Source organism: Megascapheus bottae, chromosome 13 (genome assembly GCF_031878675.1).
Source record: "Megascapheus bottae isolate mThoBot1 chromosome 13, mThoBot2.hap1, whole genome shotgun sequence".
Lineage (NCBI taxonomy): Eukaryota > Metazoa > Chordata > Mammalia > Rodentia > Geomyidae > Megascapheus > Megascapheus bottae.
The window spans coordinates 51,938,022-51,961,131 of NC_143521.1; the positions used below are offsets into that span (position 1 = coordinate 51,938,022).

At 39.7% G+C, this 23,110-nt stretch overlaps 3 protein-coding genes across 6 annotated transcripts in view; 2 read left to right on the plus strand and 1 right to left on the minus strand.

Annotated features, from left to right (window-relative positions):
• Window positions 1-14,068, minus strand: part of Ncapg (non-SMC condensin I complex subunit G) — a 28,519-nt gene extending 14,451 nt beyond the window's left edge. The window contains exons 1-9 of one of the 3 annotated variants that reach the window (XM_090343785.1): window positions 13,828-14,068; window positions 10,759-10,959; window positions 9,571-9,799; window positions 7,649-7,794; window positions 7,313-7,397; window positions 5,543-5,732; window positions 4,928-5,077; window positions 2,532-2,672; window positions 34-157 (exon numbers count right to left, since the gene is read on the minus strand). In XM_090343785.1, the coding sequence (XP_090199911.1) occupies window positions 34-157; window positions 2,532-2,672; window positions 4,928-5,077; window positions 5,543-5,732; window positions 7,313-7,397; window positions 7,649-7,794; window positions 9,571-9,799; window positions 10,759-10,959; window positions 13,828-13,938 (1,377 nt within the window). In that variant the 5' untranslated portion in view covers window positions 13,939-14,068. Of the gene's footprint in view, window positions 1-33; window positions 158-2,531; window positions 2,673-4,927; window positions 5,078-5,542; window positions 5,733-7,312; window positions 7,398-7,648; window positions 7,795-9,570; window positions 9,800-10,758; window positions 10,960-12,837; window positions 13,108-13,827 lie in introns of those variants that run through there. The other 2 variants (XM_090343786.1, XM_090343787.1) reach the window with 2 other exon arrangements.
• Window positions 14,069-18,137: 4,069 nt separating this feature from the next.
• Window positions 18,138-20,417, plus strand: Dcaf16 (DDB1 and CUL4 associated factor 16). 2 transcript variants are annotated; one of them, XM_090343789.1, is made up of 2 exons: window positions 18,138-18,223; window positions 18,717-20,417. In XM_090343789.1, exon 2 carries the CDS (start codon window positions 19,100-19,102, stop codon window positions 19,748-19,750), a length of 651 nt encoding a protein of 216 aa, XP_090199915.1. In that variant the 5' UTR covers window positions 18,138-18,223; window positions 18,717-19,099; the 3' UTR covers window positions 19,751-20,417. The 2 variants fall into 2 exon arrangements, with proteins under 2 accessions (XP_090199915.1, XP_090199914.1); XM_090343788.1 differs by lacking the exon at window positions 18,138-18,223 and adding an exon at window positions 18,552-18,630.
• The window catches only part of Fam184b (family with sequence similarity 184 member B), an 84,708-nt gene continuing 80,197 nt past the window's right edge, over window positions 18,600-23,110 (plus strand). Inside the window, exon 1 of the mRNA XM_090343790.1 lies at window positions 18,600-18,687. The gene's annotated coding sequence lies outside the window, so the exon portion shown is untranslated. The remainder of the gene's footprint in view (window positions 18,688-23,110) is intronic.

A 23,110-nucleotide genomic window follows, 5' to 3' on the forward strand; every position in this document is an offset into this window, starting at 1 on the left:
CTCCTACCCTCCTCAAGAAGGAAAATCACTTACAATCTGTGTCCTTTTACTGTCATCTGTAATGATGTAGAGTAACCTCTCAACAAGAAAAGCGACCAGGGATATTGGCGTTGTGGGTAGAGTCAGAGTCTCCTGTAAAATAGTCACCAGTCGTTTCCTGTGATCAAAAAAAGTCTACTTTTATTTATTTACTATCACTCTGCCCGAATATATTCTACCTCTAACATTTCCCTTACTCTACAGACTTGCATTTGTGTTATTTTTTTTAATTTGTTTCATCATGTTTCATATCTATGTGTCACTATTAGTATAAAAATCCCTATGTACAGACTTCGTGTGTGTAGTGTGAGTGTGAGTGTGTGCGTGCGTGTTGGTCCTAGGGCTTGAATTCAAGGCCGGAGTGCTAACCTTGTGCTTTTTTTGCTCATTAGCACTCTACTACCTGAGGCACAGATACATTTTTAGCTGTTGAGGTAATTAACTAGAGATAAGAGTCTCAAAGGCTTTCTGTCTAGGCTGGCTTTGAACTATGATCCTCAGATTTTAACCTCCTGAGAAGACAAAATTACTGTCATGAGCCACCTATGTATAGCCTTGGAATAAAAAATTAACATTGTTAAAAAATGTATACATTATCCTCTGATTAACATGACAAAATACCACAAGAATCAACCTGTTCAACAGGTTGTACTAGGTTAAACAAGTAATACCAGACTTCTCTGAAACAGATTTATTTACTTGTTTATTTTGCCAGTCCTGGGACTTGAACTCAGGACCTGAGCACTGTCCTTGGGCTTTCCTCAAGCTTAGTGCTCTACCACTTGCATCACAGCATCACTTGCGGCTTTTTCTGTGTATGTAGTGACGAAGAATGAAACCCAGAACATCATGCGTGCTAGGCAAGCATTCTATCACTAGGCCATGCTCCAAGCCCCTCTGAAATAGATTTTTAAGAAAAACACTGATGTTGGGGCCGGGAGTTTGGCCTAGTGGTTAAAGTGCTTGCCTAGCATGCACGAAGACCCAGGTTCGATTCCTCGGTACCACATACATAGAAAAAAGCCAGAAGTGGTGCTGAGGCTCAAGTGGTAGAGCTCTAGCCTTGAGAAAGTCCAAGGACAGTGCTCAGGCCCTGAGCTCCAGCCCAGGACTGGCAAAAAAAAAGAAAAACACTGATGTTACTAATTTATTATGAAGAAATTGCACTATGCTGTGTCTGTGCATACACCTATACACATACCATCACATGCAACAGAATACTTCAGGTAGCCTAGCATAATAGCATACACCTATAATCTCAGCACTCGAGAGGCTAAATAAAGACAGCAGGGGCTACAGAGTAAGCTACAAGTTAACGTTGAGACCTTGTCTCAAAAACAACACATTACATTTCAGGTAACAACACACTGCACATAATAGTGGTCCTATAAGATTGTGATTGATGGACCTAAGACACCATAGCCACAGTGATTTTGAAGTTCCACACATTACTCTGGTGATGCAGGTATGAAACATGTCCATGCATGTCCATGCATACCAAAGTGAAGCATGTACAGTGAGTATACAGTACTTAATAATGATAACTGACTTCTATTGCTCATGTAGTGTTCTTTTTTGGTGAGGGATAGGGGAGGAGGGAACAACAGTACTGGGCATCATATTCTAATGCTTGAGACACATCATATGTACTGTTTGCCCTGGATTTTACTTTCTTTGGCAGTAACTAAGAGCTCTGTGCTTCTTAGGCAGCCATGTGTACCATGAGCCACACCTCAGTGGTTATCATTGAAACATGGTCACACTTCCTACCCAGACATCAGGCTTTCCATCAGCGAGAATAATGAGCTCATGCCACGGTGTCCAGCTCTTCTGTTAAGAAGAGATCTCTTAAATATTTATCCCTGGGCCGGCTTCAAACCATTATCCAATCTCAGCCTCCCAAGGTGCTAGGATTACAATGTAAGCCACCAGCACCTGAACTTAGTTGCTCCGTTTTTAAGACGAGGTCTTACATTTTTGCCTAGGCCAGCCTGGCAAAATACTTCTACTGGGATAAGAGATGTGTAGCATCTTGCCTAGGTTTAGCTGTTGAGATGAGATTTTGGGAACTTGCTGCCCAGGCTGTTCTTGAACTGCATTCTTCCCTATTTCCACCTCCCAAAATTATAGACATGGGGCATGCCCTTAGCACTATACTACTTCTACTTATTAAAACCAAAGCTCATTACAAAAAAAAAAAAAAAAGAGTACATCATAGTGCCTTGGCAGCACTCTCAGGTCATGTTTGTAATCTCTTGAGGTCACATTAAGCTGGCCCACCCCATTGAGGCTGGTGAATGCATACACACCAGCGAAATCACCAAACTGTTAACACAATTCTAAGATTCCTCAGACCAGGTCCTGTCATGAAGTGACACGTGATTATGTGTGTGTATGATATAAAGAAGGAAGCATGTTAGAATGCTATGGAATTGTACTGTGGCAAGACTGTATTTATAAGAATTAGAACAAGTGTTAATCTTTAGACATACCGTCCTCCCTCTTCATTAGTATCCAAACACTTGATAATGAGAATCAATTGCTGACCAATGAACTCCTTTGTCATCAAGTTTCCAATGTATGAGAAATCATTTCTCTGTTCCTCATCAACTACTGGAATGCTCTGGATATAACTAAAACAAGCAGAATTAATAAAGCAGAATGTTATGAAACACCAAATAAGAGTTAATTCCCACTTATAGTCAGTTTATATTAGTCCAGATACTACATACTTTTACCATGTTGTAAGTTGATCTATGGAGTAAGTTCTGTAATATTAATAGTAAAGTTTAGCAAATATTTAGAAACTATACTTGTATTGATTCAAGTTTTCTCCTGAAATTTTTCAGTAGATACATTATCTCTGAAATTTATAAGCATTTCAATGTGCTGATGCATCTGTCTTGCAGTCTTTCAAATTTTGCATTTCTTGTCCAAAAATCCAATTAATCGACTGTGATTATATACAGAGATTCCCTTCTTGAATACTTGTTAGCTAAACAAGTCATTTGAAATATAATGTAAAAATCAATGTTAATAAACTCTTTAATAAAAAACCAATTAATCATAAAGATCTTAGCTTTCCTCATGGTGTTATTATTTTTAAAATAATAGTAATAATAATAGTACTTTGAGAAGTAATCCATGAATACAATGACCTTTTCTTTAAAAATCAGAAAGATAAGGAATTCTATAATCTTGTATTATCCTTTATTAGGGTCTTTATCTCATTTCTGTATCATTCTTTTTTTTTTTGCCAGTCCTGGGCTTGAGCTCAGGGCCTGAGCACTGTCCCTGGACTTTCTCAAGGCTAGAGCTCTACACTCGAGCCTCAACACCATTTCCAGCTTTTTTTCTATGTATGTGGTACCCAGGAATCAAACCCGGGTCTTCGTGCATGCCAGGCAAGCACTCTACCACTAGGCCAAACTCCCAGACCTCATTTCTGTATTATTCTTTGAACAAACACCATCAACTACATTTTTTTGATGCTACTATTTTATGCAATGAGCTTTGATTAAGACTTCCATGCAACAACATATATCGATATTAATAGTTGAAAGTAATATATATGGTATGCTACCTATCTTTTTAAAAAGAAAACTCCATATGCATTAAAAAAAAAAAATAGGGAAGGCATAGGCCGGGAGTTTGGCCTAGTGGTAGAGTGCTTGCCTAGCATGCAGAAAGACCTAGGTTCAATTCCTAGGTACCACATACATAGAAAAAAGCCAGAAATGGTGCTGTGGCTCAAGTGGTAGAGTTCTAACCTTGAGAAAGCCCAAGGACAGTGCTCAGGGCCTGAGCTCATTAAGGCCCAGGACTGACAATAAATAAATAAATAAATAAATAAATAAATAAATATTTACAAAAAAAAATAGGGAAGGCAGAAAAAAGACCTGAAAGTATACATCCTAAATTATAAGAAGATGAATATAACTGGAGAAGATAACTTCACATTTTTTCTATGTAATTCTGAATTTTTATATAAATGCGTATTTTAGTTACATAATTTTGGTGAAGCAAAATTACAGTAATTCAATTGTCTCCATTTGGAGATCTTTTTTGGCCCTGGGGCTTGAACTCAGAAGACTGTCCCTGTACTTCTTTTGCTCAACAGCTCACTCTCCTATCTGGGCTGGCTTCAAACTGTGATTCTCAAATTTCAATATCCTGAGTAGCTAGGATTACAGGAGTGAGCCACCAGCACCCAGCTCAAGTAATTATTTTTTAAGGCATTACTGGGGAGGGGGGGACGACTTTAAAGCAAAACCCACATGAGTTTTCAATAGTAAAGCTAGCCATAAAAATCTACCTTTTGAATAGTAAACTAAAACCCATAAACCAATTCTAATGTCACCTGTTTCTGTACAACTTGCAAGTTAAAAATAGCTTACACTTAAAGGGAAAAACCTGTTTTACATGAATATTGTGTAAAACTCCAATTAGTGCCCAATAAAAGCCAATGAAAATTTGCTAGGAAATAAGACTCCTCATTCATGTACACATTGTGTTCAGCTGCTTATGCACTAGCAAGGGCAGGGGTGAGTCATTGTGACAGGGATGGTACAACGATCCACGAACCCACTTACTACCAGCACACATAAACAGTTAAAAAAATTTCAAAAAGCAGCACATGAGCATCATCATTAAAAACCTATCTTAACAGTACTGAGGAACTAGCATACACACACCGACAGAAACTACCAACTTGGTGCTCTTTGGCACAGGAAGCACCACAGGATCCTTTAGGAACACTCAGTTCACCTGCCCCTTTACCCACAACAGGGGCTGTAACTATTCCCCAACCAAGCCTGACCTTGAGGAAGAGGCCTGAGAGACCAACATACGGGGCAACACAAGTAGTACAAACAAAAAGAAAATTTACCTCAGTAAATACTCTGCATACACTACAGGCTCTGGCAAGATCTGCTCTAAAAACTCTTCGCCTTCATCTCCTTTTGATTTCAAATAATCACAGAGGGCACGCCAATATAAAGCAGTTTCGGGAGTTAATGTTTCCACGGGGATTAATTTCCTTCATTTAAAAGGAAGACAATAAGAGAAACCATGTTCATATATTCAGGTAAAAGGGGGAAAAAAGAATGGAAATAAGCAGATATGATTTAGAAGTACCATTGTTTTAATTATAGTCATTAGCCACAAAAAAGGGAATGGGAAGAGGGAAAAAAACTACTTAAGACCAAAAGAAAAGAAAGGGAAAAATTCCAATGATCAAATACAACAGGGGCACATGTTTTTCTCATAGCAGGCTAATGTAGAAATCAAATAAATCAAATACAAGGGGAAGGGAGAAAATACAGCTAACAGACAGCATATGATAAAGTACCAACTTCTTACACCAAGGTGAGAAACACACTAGAGAAAAGTAAAGGGTGGATAGATCAGAGGTACTGATATAATCTCAAGTATTAAGAAGGAAAAACTAATTTTAATTGGAAGTCATCAGCAATAAAATTCAATTAATGAACCTTTTATGTACCTGTCATTATTTTTACAGATCATCACAAGCTCACTGAGAGGAGTCACTGCAAATAAAGCATTGAGAACAGAGACTGCCACTTCGGAAGAATTTTCTACATCCAACCGATGAAGCAGCTCCAAAATATTTCCTTCCGTGAAGCGTAGCCAGCCTTGGAGAAGATGCTTCTGCATGGCTTGCTTCACAGCATCTGTTGAGAGACATTTGCAAATACATAAACAAAAGCTCCCCCTAGCTGTTATTTCCTATATTCCATCTATTATAATTCTATTAGATCAATATTAACATAACATTGAAATTTATAATACAAATAAAGAGATTATCGTGAGAACAAAACATACTAAAGATAATAAAAAGCACAAGGAACAACTCTACAAGTCCTGAGGATGCTTACTTCCAAACATAAAATGGGTGAGGTTCAGCACTAAATGACCAACTACAACCAATCCACAAAAGTCTTCATTCCCTCTCCCCTGGACTAAATGGGCACCAGAATATATAGTATTTATTTCACTTGTTGTCTGACTTCATCTAGTAAAAGAATGCTATTTTTACAGTAGTAATTATAGCAAACAGGTATCACTGAATAGATCTTTTTTTAAAGCTCTTTAGACCATCCCTGTCACTGGTGTTTCAAACTCAAGGTATCTTTTTTCTTTTTCATTTTATTACAGCAAAATGAGCCATTACTGCCTTTCTGTGGAAGATGAGAACTTGGAAAAACATCATTCCTACACGCAGAGTCTCTAACAGAAAAGGACATCAGATTGCAGTTTCCACAAGTCTTATTTCTGATGCAAAGAAAGCACTTAAGTCAAGCTACAAACACAAAAGGATAATTTCTGGTGCCAGTCATAGGTCCTGAACTTAGGGCCGGGCGCTGACCATGAGCTTTTTCTGCTCAAGGCTAGTGCTCTACCCCTTGAGGTACACCTCTATTTCCAGACTTTTTTTTGTGGTTAACTGGACATAAAGGCTCATGGACTTTCTTGTCCATGCTGGTTTTGATTTGTGATCCTCCGATTTAAGCCTCCCAAGTATACCTAGGATTATAGGAGTAAGCTACTGGCAACTGACTAGTATTTAGTTTTTAGGAAGAAAAAAGACTAAAAGATAGAGCCAGGTATGAGCCAGGAGGCTGAAATCTGAGGATCTGGTTCACAGCCAGCCCAGGCACTAAAGGCCGTGAAACTCTTTATCTCCAGTTAACCACCAGAAACCTGGAAGTGACCCTGTGGCTCAAGGGGTAGGGCAGTAGTCTGGAGCTCAGAGGCAACACCAAGGCCAGAGTTCAAACCCCACGACCAACAACAACAAAAAAAAACAAAACTGAAAGAGATTCTGTCTCTGACATTACTCACTCCATATAATTCCACCCCCTATTCCCCCCCCCCCCCCCCCCCCCCCCGTCACCGTCCAAGTTCAGGGGCTTGAACTTGAGGCCTAAGCACAGTCCTTGGGTTTTGTCAAGACTTAGTGCTCTACCACTTGAGCCACAGCACTGCTTACAGCTTTTTCTATGTATGTTGTATCAGGGATTCAAACCCAGGTCTTTGTGTAAGCTAGACAAGCACTCTTACTGCTAGGCCAAATTCCCAGCCCAGAATTTTTGTTTTTAAGGAAGAAAAAAGACTAAAAGACATTCTGCCTTCTGACATTAACTCAGTCTCCAGGATTAAGAAAATTGTTTCCAAGTTTACAGGAAGGACAGCCTTATTCAATCTAATGTTTCCTAAACCTTATTAAGTCCAACTTCAAAATCTCCCTTACCTGATCTGTCATTGAGACCCTGTTGAAGGAGCATTACTCTCTGAGCAATGGACATGGCTCTCATATGGACTTTTTCAGCTAAGATCTGAAAAAGATAATAAAATGGGGTCATTCACCTCAATACAACTTAGTAACATAGCAACTATCTTATAATTAACCAGAGTCTCCAAAAAAATTTCTGTAAACACATTTAACACCATATAATTGTATCTAAATTACCCAGTCTCCAAATAATCCACATTGCACAAATCAGTACTATATGCTAGGTAATTTTCAGAAGTACCTTAAGAAAACGGCTTGTCTTTGAAGCATATAAAGAAATTAAGACTTACGTACCTGATAAGCCAACTTTCTGACAGTCTCTTTCACATCCTTGGTACGCTCAACAATCTTTGGCAAAGTCTTTGCTGATGGTGCAATACATGATAGCACTGCCCTCCTAACTTCTGGATTCAAGTCATTTTCAATCAAAGTCATATATGCTAAAAATGAAGTCATACAGTTTAAGGCCAAAGAAATACCTCATAATACCTCATAAAATAACTGACACTCTGGTATTTTTTGAGGTTTTTAAAGTGATAAAGACACATACTTCTAGCCTTACAAATTTGCTTTTGAAATAAAATTTTTTTTCTTTCAAGAACAATAAATTATTAGTAAATGAATTAGAAAGGAAGACTAAAACAGTAACAATCCTGAAGGCCACAGAAAGTTGATTTTATTTTTTATTTACTTTTATTCTTTTGGTGCTGGTCCTGGGGCTTGAACTAAGGACCTGGAAACTGAGTGCTTTACCACTTGAGCCCCAGCTCCACCTCCAACATTTTTTGGTGATTAAGTCTCATGGACTTTCCTGCCTGGGCAGGCTTTGACTTGTGATCTTTAGATCTCAGCCTTGAGTAACTAAAATTACAGGTATAAGCCACCGGTTCCCAGCTGAGAAAGTTTATTCCATATGGCTTATAAGGATCTTATTATTTTGCTTTGGGGAGGAGAAAGTTTGTACTCATAGTCTCTTTCTGAGAGCCTCATACATCTCATGACTTCATCAAAGATCCATACTGAGTGTGATACCTTGTATCATCTATAGTTGTCCCAGTACACTTTATGGTGTTCACCGAACAAAAATTACCTAATGACATATTCCTCATAATATACCCTCAATCCTTAACCAATGCATGACTATATAAACTGCTGCTAAATATATGAGAAGAAAGGTAACACTAAGATGCACTACGTATCCCATAAGATTCCAGACTCTGTCATACTAAACAATGAAGAGGATATGGACCAATGAACAATGTTATAACCTTTTAGTAAGAACTGTATCTGACAAATCACTCTGGATATTTACCTGTACCTTATCTAATAAAGGCAAAGCCCTATATAAATAACAATTTTACATTTAAGCATAAATCCTACAAAAATCCTTTAACTTGTGAACCAAGAACATCCCAAACACTATTTTTCAAAGCAAAATAGCTAGATATAAGTAGAGTCTTCTACTTTTAAAAGCAATAGACCATTGGTTGGGTAAAGTTAGTTCATGCCTATAATTCTAGCTACTTGGAGGTGGAGATCTAGAGTATCATGGTTCAAGACTAGGTGAGAACTTATCTCTACTAATGAGCGGAATGTTATGGTGTACGCCAGTGATCTCAACTATGCAGTAGTATTAGGAGCTCAGGAGAGCTATGTTAAAGACGCCATCTGAAAAATAACTACAGCAAAAATAGGCTGCCTTGATCTGGTAGAAAAATCAAACTTACCTAGAACAAAGTCCAAAGTTCATAAATTGTCAAAATATAATAATAATGAGTTAACATCACTTAACAGAATGCTATTACATAGCAAAAACTATGGATGGATGCTAGAATTAGAAATTATTTTGAGAAAAAAGTCAGAAAAACATAGTGTGATTCACACAAAATTATAGGTAAAACATTAATGTTTAGACAAATGTGATTAAAACTTAAAAAAAAAGAATTAACTCAGTATTTGTGATAATATTTACCTTTGAGAAAGGGAGAGAGGGAGAGAGAGAAAGGGAGAGAGAGAGAGAGATCAATCCAAAGCAGGCTTCAAAAGTCCTGATAATTTACTTTATTAGGACATTATAATATAGATATATAGATACACATATGCACATATACCTACACATATATGTATATATGTATGTATATAATTAATTTTTTTTAAGTTAAGTGCTGAGGAATTGACAAAATCAAGACAAACAATTATTAGGACACAACACATACCATTAACCACTAGGCATTCATCATCTTTAGGATCCTGGAGCCGAGAAAGAGCCAAAACTGCCTGTATTCTCACATTTGGAATCTTATCTTTCAATCTAATAAGCATGGCTTCCATAATTTTATCAAACAAATCATCATCGATCTGGGCATTTTCTGGCATACTTCCCAGAAGCTTGTTTATGAGTTGGCATACTCTAAACCTGACCGCATTGCTGTTTGCTTCATGAGACTACATAAAACAAAACAAATGTTATTCTTAATTACGCATCATTCCTAAATAATCAATGCTATTCTAATGCTCCACACTGAGATTTCAAAAAGTGACAACAGTGAGCCACACTTTCAGAGATGCTACGATTCATATATAATTTTCACACAGCCTTAGTCTGGGGAAAAAAGTACACTAAATTACTAAAGTGTATTTCTCTTTATAGAAATTCATACATTTGTTTTTGGTGCAGGTTCTGTAGCTTAAATGTAGGGTCTGGGCATTGCCCCTGAACTATTTTTGCTCAAGGTTAGTGTTCTACCATTTGAGTCACAGCGCTACTTCCAACCTTTTGGTGGTTAGGTGGTCTCATGGACTTTCTTGCCCCAGCAGGCTTCAAATGGCAATTCTCAGCTGTCAGCTTCCTAAGTATCTAGGATTACAGGCATAAGCTACTGTACCCAGCCATACTTTCCTTCTAAAACAGAAGACTCACTTAAGGTAAAGGGGAAAAAAATAGGCTCTGAGTGGGAGACTAGTGGAAGGGGCTGAGTCAACAAGAAGAATAAAAGAAGATGAATCAGTCAGAGTAGTTCATTGGAACTAAAAAAATACAATAAAATCTGCTGGTATTGTTCTGGGAATGCAAGGAAAGAGGAGGGGAATTGTGATACAGGGAATGAGACCCAGTACAATATATTATGTGTTGAAATAAAAGCGAAATCCTTCCTGCATCACTTATGTAAGCTAATTTTTTAAAAAAAAAGAAAATTAATTTAAAGCAAATACCTATGAGCAATTATTTAAGCAGGTCACTAAAATTTGGATGGAGTTATTTTAAAAGCACAATCTTTTAAATATTAATGACAGTTAAAGATTTCCTATAAAAGACTTATCTGCAGAATGTTTTTCCCCATGGCCAGGTATTTTGTTGTCGAAAATACACAAACTGGCAAAATTTTCTACAATGCAAGCTTTACCTTTAAGAGGAAAGTAAACAAATAATTTAAAATGCCATCATCTTCTTCTTCATCATCATTGGTATCCAACTGGTGAAATGAAGTAACAAACTTTGCTGCAAATTCTATCACACGCTCCACAGCTGGTTCACGTTTATAGATTACCATGGCATATTTCAGGTAATAAACAAACTCCTCATGAAATTGTATTTTATTATCCACCTGAAAAGCAAAAGAAACTCCTCATAAACTGCACTGATTAAAAACGCTTTGTGGGGGAAAGAAAAGGGGAACAAAAGCATGAGAAGGGTTATCAATGTTAGAGAAGTAGCGTACCCATGACCTGGAGAATGTAACTATAACCTCTCTATACATTACCCCAAAAATGAAATACAAAAACAAACAAAATCTTCATCCCAACATTCCCTTAAGATTGCTGAAAACACTGGGCATAAAGAAACCACAATAAAGGGATTCTCTTTTTGAATACTTGTTTGTTAAACATGACATTTGAAATATGATGTAAATAAATTTTTAAAAAGCCAGGCAACCTAAAATCTGTAGCAAATTTTCAATTGTCCAAACTAGCAAGAGGGATAAATCTACACAAAACTTAACTCTGGTTTACAATCTGCACCTATTACAGGGTAAACAGCATGAATTTTAACAGTGAAATGATTTGTTTCAATACAACTGAATTCTCAATATATTACCAGTTTACCTCAAACACATTTTCCCTTAAACAACTCAAAATCAACACGGGCTTTTTCTTTTCATATATTTTTATTGTAATTAATAGAAAGGTTATATTTACCAGATAGAAGGTGCACTACTTTACAAACATAGATACCCTTTCCCTTGTCTTGGTCCCCATTTCCCTCCCCCACCCCCGCCCCTCATCTTGTTTCCCCCCCTTCCCTTTCCTGTTTCAAATAAACAAATAAACATATATATCAGATAACAAAGTAAGATACTGTAACAGAATGAGTTAATCAAGGGACAACAAAAGAGATGAGAGATAACATAGTACATTAAGGACAACAATCACTCCTTACATGGCTTTTGTTTCTATATCCTGGAGGTCCTTTCATTTAGTAGCATCCTATGTGGCCTTATGTATCTAGGTTTTGCCCTATTGCTGCTAGGAGAGCCCAAGGTTTCTACTGATAATGACAAATGAGGGAAACCATTTGAGTCTGGCTTACTTCACTTAATATGATTTTTTTCCAAGTTTTTCCATTTCCTTACAAATGGGGCAATGTCATTCTTTCTGACAGCAGCATAGAATTTCATTGTGTATAAATACCACATCTTCTTGATCCATTCATCTACTGAGGGACATCTGGGTTGGTTCCATATCTTTGCTATGAGAAATAGTGCTGCAATGAACATTGTTGTGCTAGTAGATTTAGCATGTCCTTGTTTCTAGTCAAGTAGGTGAATGCCAAGTAGTGGAATTAGTGGGTCTTAGGGGAGCTCTAAGTTTATTTAGTCTTTTGAGGAACTGCCATACTGCTTTCCATAGTGGTTGAACGAGTTTACATTCCCACCAATAGTGTAGTAGTGATACCTCCTGGCCACATCCCCGCCAACATCTGTTGTTACTAGATTTCTTGATCATGGCCATTCTAACTGGAGTGAGGTGGAATCTCAGAGTTGTTTTGATTTACACTTCTTTTATGGCCAGAGATGTAGAGCATTTCTTCATATGTCTATAGGCCATTTTTGTTTCTTCTTCAGAGAAGACTCTCTTAAGTCTTTGGCCCATCTTTTAATGGGATGGTTGTTTCTTTGGAGATTAGTTTTGGAGTGATTCAATTTTTTGAGCTGTTGATATATTTTAGATATGAGGCCTTTGTCCAACATGGAATTTTCTATGCATCATTTTTAGGCCTACTGTCGCCCCAGACTGTTGGCACAACTTTCCCATCTACCCTGCATCCTCCAAGCTTTACTGTGTTTACTTCAACAGACAACTTAAAATTTGCTATTAGATATTTAAAGAACTGTGCATAGGTATTTCAATTCAACGTGACAATTTAGTACAGTGCATCCTAATCAATTTCTCTTAGCTTTTAAATGAATTTTTTTTCCACTTACACAGTATCTACAATCTCAGGAAGAGTCAGCCTAAAGATTAACTTGACATACATAGGGTAACTGCATTCAACTCATCCATGGATGTCACTGGAGGTTACTGGAAAGTGGACTTTTCTGCTGTGAGCAGAGATCCCTTCAGGGTTTGTTCTGTAGGATTAATGTTCTGCACCCACTGGCAGCCCAAGGGGTGGGCAGCATTAGTGCAGAAAAGCAAAAGGCGGAACCCCGGATGGCGGGTCCTGGTGATCTGCTCAGGTCACTCACTTGGGCCTGAGACCTCGGCCAAGTCACCTGCCCACTGGAAAGCTCACATCACTGGGAATCAAGAGTCAACCACAAGCAAGGTCATAAGGTGCAGTGAGCAGTCACAAAAGCCAGGATGTCCGGGCGCCGGTGGCTCACGCCTGTAAATCCTAGCTTCTTAGGAAACGGAGATCTGAGGATTGAGGTTCGAAACCAGCCCGGGCAAGAAAGTCCGTGAGCCTCTTTTCTCCAACTTAATCACCAAAGAGCCAAAAGTGGTGGGGCTGTGGCTCAAGTAGTCGAGTGGGCCAGCCTTGAACACCGGGGCTCAGGGACGGCATCCATGGTCTAAGTTCAAATCCCAGGTCCCCGTCTCTGACACACACACACACACACACACACACACACGGACAGGGACGGCATCCATGATCTAAGTTCAAATCCCAGGTCCCCGTCTCTGAGACACACACACACACACACACCCCTACACACACGGGCACGCACCAAGAGCGGACCCTGGAGGCGGCGGGCAAAGAAGCGGGGCGCCGGGGTGGAAGGGGGGGAATGTGGGGAGGCCGCCGGGCGCCAGTAGAGAAGCGCGGGCAGGCCGCGGGGCGCAGGGGGTCGTGGGGGGACGGGGTGGGGGGCCCATGGGGCGCCGGAGGGCGGTGGGGGGACGGCGGGGCGCCGGAGGGCAGTGAGGGGACGGGGGGTGGAGGGCGAGGCCGCGGGCCGGGCGGCGTTTACCTGGCCGTAAGTGCGGCTCAGAGCCACCACCAGCTTCGCCTGGTTCTGATGCGGCTGCTGCGCCAGCTGAAAAGCCTCCTTAATGGGCAGCATCCTCTTCTCGGCCCCCATGGCGCCGGAACAACCGAACTCCAGCGAAGCCCGGAATTGTCCCCCCGAAACAATCCAGCCTCTGGGTACACCCAGGGGCGCGATTACCGCCCGAGCTTTCAAATGACTCCCGCGGGAAGACGACTTCCCGCGAGACCGCCGCGAGAGCGGGAAGAGCTGGGTCCACCCCACCCCACCCCCCGACTCCCATCCGCGCATGCGCGGACAGGCTGCTTCGTGGGGTTTCTGAGAGGGGGCGTCGGCCTCGCCGGAAGTCGCGTCGTCAGGGAGACGGAGCGGAGCGGCCCGCGCGACCTTCGGGACCCGCCGGGCCTGAGCCCGTCCGGTGTGGCCGGGGCGTGAGGCGGGGAGGCTGCGCGCGTCCTCCACGGTGAGAGCCGGAGTCCGTCTCCGCTCCGGCTGAAGGGGCGTTGGGGGAGGCCGGGCCGCGCCGGGCGTCCCCGCGGAAGCGCGGGACTCCCCGGGGCCGCCCGGAGGGGCGTCACGAGCCGGCCCCAGCCACCCCCACCCCCGTGGCGGCCCCTGCCCAAGCCTCGGCCTCCGGCCGGGGCTCAGGCGATGGCGGCCGCGGCCGGGGGACCTCGGTTTACCGAGGCCTAACGACGCCACCGCACCCCGGAGAGCGCCGAGAAGGCGCAGGGCCTTCGGGTCGTGGGGGAAGCTAGATAACCGAGAGCCGGGCCCGAGCCCTCCTCCGCGGCCCCCTCCCCAGCTGGGAGCTGAATCCTCCAGCCCTGGGGAGTAATCCCAGTAAACCTCAGAAACAGACCCCAAAGACTGCCTCTCTTCGCGAAGACACCGCAGCGTAGACGTAACGGGCTGGCAGCTCCAAGAGCTGCTCTTCGTGAGACACTGACATCCACTGGAAAGCCAGGAGAAACCTGCGTTAGTACAAGCCGAGTCAGGGTAGGGAGTCAGAGCCTTCATGTCCTCCTCCAGAAGCCCCAGACTCCGGTCCTTCTCTGTCATGTCGGTAGGCAGGAGCTTCCGTCTTCTGGCCCCTCAGTTCCCTGCCCTCTGGGGCTCATGTGCACGTCTTATTTCTTAGATCAACTTAATTGTACCAACCAGAGAATCTAGGCAGATAGGTTGAAGGCAGCTGGTTTTTTCTTTCCCCTACACTGCCATACTCACTCCCAGTGGGTATGGAACCATTACTAAGCTGCCTGTACACCTTACACCACTTTAAATTTTACTGCTCCAATTTTTAGCTTTTTTTTTTTTTTTTGGCCAGTCCTGGGCTTGAACTCAGGGCCTGAGCACTGTCCTTGGGCTTTTTTCTCAAGGCTAGAGCTCTACCACTTGAGCCACAACACCACTTGCAGCTTTTTTCTCTGTATGTGGTACCCATGAATCCAACCTAGGTCTTCCTGCATGCTAGGCAAGCACTCTACCACTAGGCCAAACGCCTGGCCCCAATTTTTTTTTAACTTTTAAAGACAGGAATTTTTTTTCACATTAATCTTCAGCTTTATTCAGATTAGTATATTAGGAATGATAGTAACACTGGCAAATCACCGGTGGTTTTAAACACATTATTTAGTCTTTACAGTGCCTGCAAAGAAATTCAGATCTCTTCTTTAAAATGAGAAAACTGCCATTAACAATTTTCCTCTTGGTGTTCTGAGTGCCTGAAACTTTGTAGGGCTACAAATGCTAGTTAAAGTATTGAATGCAGTAGAATTTGGAGTTGCCTATAATTTTGAAATTGACAGGATATCTAATTTCAGAAAAGACAAAGATATTCCAGTTAATCAGCCAGAGTCAAAATAAAGAGGCCTTCACATACAAAGAGTATACTGGAAACATTTGTAATCTCACCATAACTTAAACTGTAGAATGCCTGAAAAACTGATAGAAGAAACATACAAAGGACAGTAATTTTTTAATCCACTATCTCCAAAATCATTTTTTAATTGCCAATATGAATTGCTAATGAGATAATCTGCGTTCTTTTCTATCACAAGTCTTTGCAGTTGGCTCTTATTTCATACTGCATTCCAAGCGTTGAGTATGCTTCCAACACTACTGGCTACAGTATCAGACAACACAGAAACATTCTGTACTTTGAGAGCCATTGTAAATAACATTTGCTTTTAAGGTGAAGTCAACTGAAAACTAAAAATGAGAACAAATGAATATTTGGTGACATTTTTTCTTATTTTATGGGCGTTAGTTCCTCCACTGACTTGCAGGGGGGGCTTGCTACGTCTGTGGCTTTTCTAGTAGTTTCTGGTTGTTCTTCTTTACTGTATCTTATTTTGATTGTTTATTTTTGTTGTACACAGTTGGGATTAGCTTCATAGCACTGACCTACAATCCCAGCCTTTACAGTACTGTTGGATTATCTCTCCTACCTTCTGGACTGCAGTCCCTTTTCTCAGTTACTCAAGGCTAAGAAATCCAACCACTAGAGGTCAGTCTTAACTATGTTTTGATTCACTTTTTAAAATTTTTGTTTTCTCAATGAGAAATGCCATTATTGTTCAATGTTTTTGAACAGAATAATCTGAGAAATATTAAGATGCTGTATTAAACACAAACATCATACACTTTTCCTGTTGTTTACATAGTTTTCTTTTTGCTTTTCTTCCCTCCCTCCATCCCCTTCACTGTACTGAACATTGAACTCAGAGCTTTACAGTTAATTTACAGTTAATTAGCATCCTTCTTTTGTCCTTTCTTTTTTTTTTTTCTTTTTTTTTTTGCCAGTGCTGGGCTTGAGCTCAGGGCTTGAGCACTGTCCTTGGACTTTTTCGAGGCTAGAGCTCTATCACTTGAGCTTGAGCATCACTTCCAGCTTTTTTCTATGTATGTGTTACCGAGGAATTGAACCTGGGTCTTTGTGCATGCTAGGCAAGCACTCTACCACTAGGCCAAACTCCCAGCCCTGTGCTTTCTTTTTGAAGGTTAGTCTTCTCCACTTTTCTGGGGCAGTTCTCAAATTAGCAATCCTCCTATTGCTAATTCCTCAGTACCTAAGATTCTAGGTTAGCATTTTATGTTCTCAGTTTGCTTTTTGTGCTTTAGAAAGGAAGAACAAAAATGTCCAACCATGAGAATAATTTTTCCCTGTGCTTGATAAACTTAGTTTAGTCCAAAAAATAACAACTTTAAAAAATATGTATATTAAGATTATTTAGTTCTAAAATTTCAAATCAGTAATTCTTAAAAGGTAAATTTTGCATAGAAATATGTGACAGAAGGCGTTAATTTAGTTTTGATTTGGAAAATGCACATATGGGACATAAAGAAATAGCAGCTATGGGCTTACTATGTATCTAGATTGTGTCCCTTCAAATAAGCTTTTTCTGTCTTAGTGCTAATTGTTAAGAGTATGTCTTATGCTTCAAATGTCACTATTACTGAAGTGTAGTTAAAATATATGTATAAGATGACATTACACTTAAAAAACCAATTTCTCCTTAATAAAATAAGGAAATGTGGTATTTGGCAAATTAAATTAAGAAACATTGTAAGTAAGCAAGCCTAACAGTACTTACATTCATGTTTCTTTAAGTTATATGGAGCTTCTTTTGTTTTACTGTAGTAATACTGTAGTAATGTCAGCTTAGTGGATCCTACTACTTTGGGGAAGCCTAAGGACAGTGTTCAGGCCCTGAATTCAAGCCCCAGGATTGGCAAAAGAAAAAAAAAAGATTGATTTATAGCTAACTTTGTCCTGAAATTTTTTGCTTTTGGTATGATTGGGTACTCTTGACCCTCTGATTATGTTTTTTGTTTTTGGGGTTTTTTTTTTCCCAGAGTCGTTCCGTGGCCTCAAACAGAGAGATGTTCTCCAGAATTACACTTGACTAACTATATAACTTTAGCATCCCTCTTTATGTCTTTAATTTGTATTTATAACATTGTGTATGTATTGTATCAATATATGTGCTAAATTTATCCATTCCCCTTTGATTCATGTGCCAGCCTTACATTATTTTCCCAAGTTATATATATGATTCTGTTTCTGAGCTCTATTCTGTTCAATGGGATGATTTGTCTATTTTTATACTAATTCCACTCTTATTTTAATTTTTTAACTTTCATAACAGCTTGAAAGGCAAGAATATATCCTAATACATGCTGATTGTCTATTTAACTGTTGATTTAGTCTCAAAAAACAACTGATCACTTTTTTAATTGTTGGTTTGTTTTTGTTTGTATTTCCTGTAACAGCTTCTTCGTGATTACCACCTCTGAAATCCCAGCAAGAGTTCCAGAAGCTAGCAGCTCTCCTTTAGGACAGCTGCCTAAAACCATTATCAACAAACATCTACAGGTAAAAATAATAAATACTATGTTTGGAGTTTGGAGGCATAAGGGTTCAGCTTTTCAGACATTACTTCCAGATGACAACTTACATCCTTGGAATTTGACTCAATTATGTACCAACAAAGAATTAAAATAGACACAGAGTCTTTCTAAGAACCATTCCCAGTTTTCTGGAGGGAGTTCTTAGAATATTAGAGTCCTAAACCTATGTATGATAGAGGGAAAATCTTTTAAGACTTTTTGCTCAGCCTATGTTTTCTTGGGAGTCTTGAAGTTAGATGAGCAATGTAATTACTTTTTTATTATTTAATACCATATCTCTAGTTTTCTCATTCACAGATTTAAAGCTACTGTGTCACTGGTTTCCAAGAACATTGACATCACCTATAGAAACATGAGATTCTTGCATACCTGGTGTTCTTGACAATTCATCTTGTCATACCCTCTGTATGAAACCAGCAGGCAACCAAGGTGACTACTGAGCTTCTTTTCCTACCCAGTAGGTACAGAATCACTGCCCACAGAGTACACACGTGTGTTCACAATACCAGTACCAACTGAGAATCCACTAAGAGAATCAGCTTGCCTAAATGAGGATCCTCCTCCTTTTGGGTAGCCAGGTTTGACCTGTGCCACTGGTAAGTGACTTCTACTCTTACACACTGAACTGGTCCTGAAGACTAAGATGTCTTCTTCATAAGTGAAGAATAAAGAACATAATCTTGAAGAACTGTACAAGTGGCGTGGAAGATGCACATTGTATATACAGTGGACTGAGAAATAGACAAACTTGGTGAAAAGATTTTATCATCTCATATTCCTATTAGCCAGTGTTTTGCTTTGCTTGTTACCATTTTCTATTTCTTTACTCTGTTTTATTCTAATGGGTCCCAGAATTCCCTCTCCTGATCGCTTAACTGAATCAGAAAGTGAGGAAGAAGAAAACATTAGCTACCTAGATGAGAGTTCTGGAGAAGAGTGGGATTCTTCTGAAGAAGAAGACCCTGTGGTGTTCAACCTAACACCTCTTGAGAGTCTTGCCTGGCAGGTTAAGTGCCTTTTAAAATACTCTACAACTTGGAAGCCTTTACATCCTAATTCTTGGTTATATCATGCAAAACTGTTGGATCCAAACAACCCAGTCCATATACTTCGAGAGATAGGTCTGAGACTCTCCCATTGTTCCCACTGTGTCCCCAGATTGGAGCCAATTCCTGAATGGCCCCCTCTGGCCTCCTGTGGAGTCCCACCTTTTCAGAAGCCCCTTACCAGTCCCAGCCGGCTCTCTAGAGATCATGCCACTCTAAATGGAGCACTGCAGTTTGCCACCAAACAGTTAAGTCGAACATTGAGTAGAGCTACGCCCATTCCTGAATACTTAAAACAGATTCCTAATTCTTGTGTTTCTGGTTGTTGCTGTGGCTGGCTAACTAAAACAGTTAAGGAAACAACTCGCACTGAGCCCATCAACACCACTTACTCTTACACTGACTTCCAAAAGGCAGTTAACAAACTCCTGACTGCATCATTGTAAAGATCAGCATTTGTTCCAGTGTCTGATTAAGAAAGGAGTGTAGTTGAGAAACTCATACTTTCTCAATAAAACTGTGCCATACCTTGACAAGTTAAAGTGCTAAGTATTGAACCACCCAAGGGTCCTGTAGTTCCACTACAGAAAATGTTCATTATGAGCGTGTTTAACAAACCCTGTGGATAAAATGACAACAATTAGTCAAAAAAAAGATGATTTTTTTTTGCTAGCACCAGGGTCTCACTCTTGTAATCCTATAACTACTAAGTAGGCTGAGATCTGAGGATTACAGTTAGAAGCTAGCCAAGGCAGGAAGTTGTAAGAGTCTTAATTCCAGTTAACCACACATAAAAAGCCAGACTAGAGCTATGGCTTAAATGATAAAGCACTGGCTATGAGCACAAACACTAACAGCTCTCAGAGTTCAAGCCCCAGTATAGGTACCCTAAATAGATATTATATTTTAAAGATTAGTTATACATTCTTCATGTTTTATAGTTATCCTGCCCCAGTATATTCTATCTGAATCTACTTCAAGTAGGTACCATATTATAAATGGGAAGAAATAAGTAGGTCAGCAGTGCTTTTGTTATACATCAGAATAGCCTTGGAAAGGTAGCACTCAACCATTGTCTAGAAGTTGGTTATTCACAATAAAATTTTATTTACAGTTTTCTCCTATTTATTTCTAGGGATGTACTTGAACTAAATTGAATAATTGCACAAAGGAAAATGATGGGAATATGGATTCATCTCCCAGCTTTTATATAGATATATCTTATATGTGACACCCTTTAGGGTTGCTTTTTTTTGTGAGGAGTGAAATTTCAAACCTGCCACTTAAAAATAGATTACAGATCCATTGGCTTCACCAGATTGGCTCTGGCCTAATTTGCCATTGAGATCAAGCCCCTAGGTTTAAAGAGACGTGTTACATAGAAATATGTGTTTCTTGGATCATAACATCCAACGTTTTGTTGGTAAATAGAGCACATTCCAAATGATGGTAAAGATGAAGACAGAATTTAGGTTTTCATAATTAGCTGCTAAAGGATTAAATTACTTGTGTGTCATTTCTTGGAGCAGAAGTCTATGCACTTTCCACATCACTACCAACATTCCAGGTGCACTTCTAATTTTAATAGCATGTATCCTATGATAGAGAAAAATCTATATGTGAAAATAATTAGAAAAGAAATTATTAAAATTATATCATAAGGGCCGGGAGTTTAGCCTATTGGTAGAGTGTTTGCCTAGCATGCACAAAGACCTAGGTTCTATTCCTCGGTACTACATACAGAGAAAAAAGCCAGAAATGGTGCTGTGGTACAAGTGATAGAGCTCTAGCCTTGAGAAGTCCCAAGGACAGTACCCAGGCCTGAGTTCAAGGCCCAGAACTAGTTAAAAATAAATAAATAAAATTATATCATAAGCCGAGTGCCAGTGGCTCACACTTATAATCCTAGCTGCTTAGAGCTTAGATCTAAGGATCATGATTTGAAGCTAGCGCAGGCAGGAAAGTTCTTGAGACTCTTATCTTCAGTTAAGCACCCAATGAGTCAGAAGTTTAGCTGTGGCTCAAGTGGTAGAGTACTACCCTTGAGCAAAAAAAAATCAAAAAAGAAAAAAAAAAACCCAGGCCAGTTCAAGTCCCAGAGCCAATCATATGTCCTCTTCTTTGTTTTCTTTTTGCATATTTTTATAATGATTTTTTGAAAGGTAGAATCATAAAATTGAAGCAGTGATTTACAAATTCTGTAAATGTACAGCAAATTTAAATAGAATGAAGAATTTTTATAATGAGTATTTTTGAGTATTTCTGCTGAGCCTTAGTTGTTCTAAGAAAAAAGGAGGATATTGTAGATAGGATAAAAAAGATGTTAGTGAAAATTATTGATTTGAAACCTTATACTGTTAATGTAACAGAGTGAATATATCAGAAATGTCCTATGTAGATATTGTGTGAATGAGTTTTTAAATGTTACAAGAAAAAAAACGATACAAGAACGTGTTTCTTTTTTCCTAAGAGGAGGACATAAGAAGCCTGAAAAGTAAAGTATGTTGATGTTTATGTATCCATTTTATCTGTGTGCATATTAAAGTGCCTTGCTCATTAATATTTTTGCTATTGATTTTGAGAGGAAGTCTTTCCCCAGCTTGGCAGCTGAATAAACCAGTAGCTTTGTACATGTTGAACAGAGTATGGTCATTTGTCCTTAATATGAAATAGATTTTCTTTACCAAAGGCAATGTCAACATTCACTAAGTACTGAATACATATAGAAAGATACACATCTGTTTCTGTGAGACATATTGGCATCTTTAGAAAAGAAACATAAAGAACAAAATATGGCATATTTAGTGACAACCCAAATTTAAGCTCATTGTGGTTAATAACCCCAGGTTGATTCCTTAAGTGTGCTTTTTGTGTGAGTTTGGGGTAACATTACCATTTTCATATTCTCCCTATCTGGCCCTCTAATTAAAAACAGTCATCATTATCAGGAAAAAAAGAGGCCAGGCACCAGGCTCGTGCCTATAATCCTAGCTACTCAGGAGGCTGAGATCTTAGCCAGTGCAGGCATGAAAGTCCTTGAGACTATCTTCAGTTAACCACCAAAAAAATCAGAAGTGGCACTGTGGTTCATGTGATAGAGTGCTAGCCTTGAGCTGAAGAACTCGGGCACAGTGCCCAGGCACAGAGTTCAAGCCCCATGTCCGACAAAGAAAGAAAAAGAAAAAAGAATTTACTGGGAGAAAGCGGGGAAGGAGAAATACTGTTCAAAAAGAAATGTAGGGAGTTGGGGATTTAGCTGGTGAAAGAGTACTTGCCTGACAAGTGTAAGGCCCTGAGTTCAGTCCTCAGCGCTGTAGGAAAAAGAAATGCTTCAGGTAGAAATGTACTCTTTACCTGACTGTATTACCACCTTTATAATAATAAGAGCCTGGTGTTGTCTAATAATCGCAGTTCAAAGCCAGCCCAGGTACTAAAAAGTTCGTGAGATTCTTATCTCCAATCAATATCCAGAAAACCGGGAAGTGATGCTGTGGCTCAAGGGGTAGGGTGGTAGCCTTTTGCTGAACAGCTCAGGGACAGTGGCCAGGCCCATAATTCAAGTCCCATGACCAACCAAAAAGAAAAAAAAAAGTTTAATTCAAAAAGGAAAGAATTAGTCCCCTGTTTCTACAAACAGTTACCAGTGGAGTAAAGAGGATTTCTAAGTCATGTAAAGGTAGTTTTCTCAGTTCAGAATCCAGATATCTTGAGCCTAGAAGACCATAATTACAACTTTTAATTCCATCTGCTGATTAAAGAAAGGGACATGGTCAGAGAACAGATGAGTTGGTCCTCTCCAAGGCAAT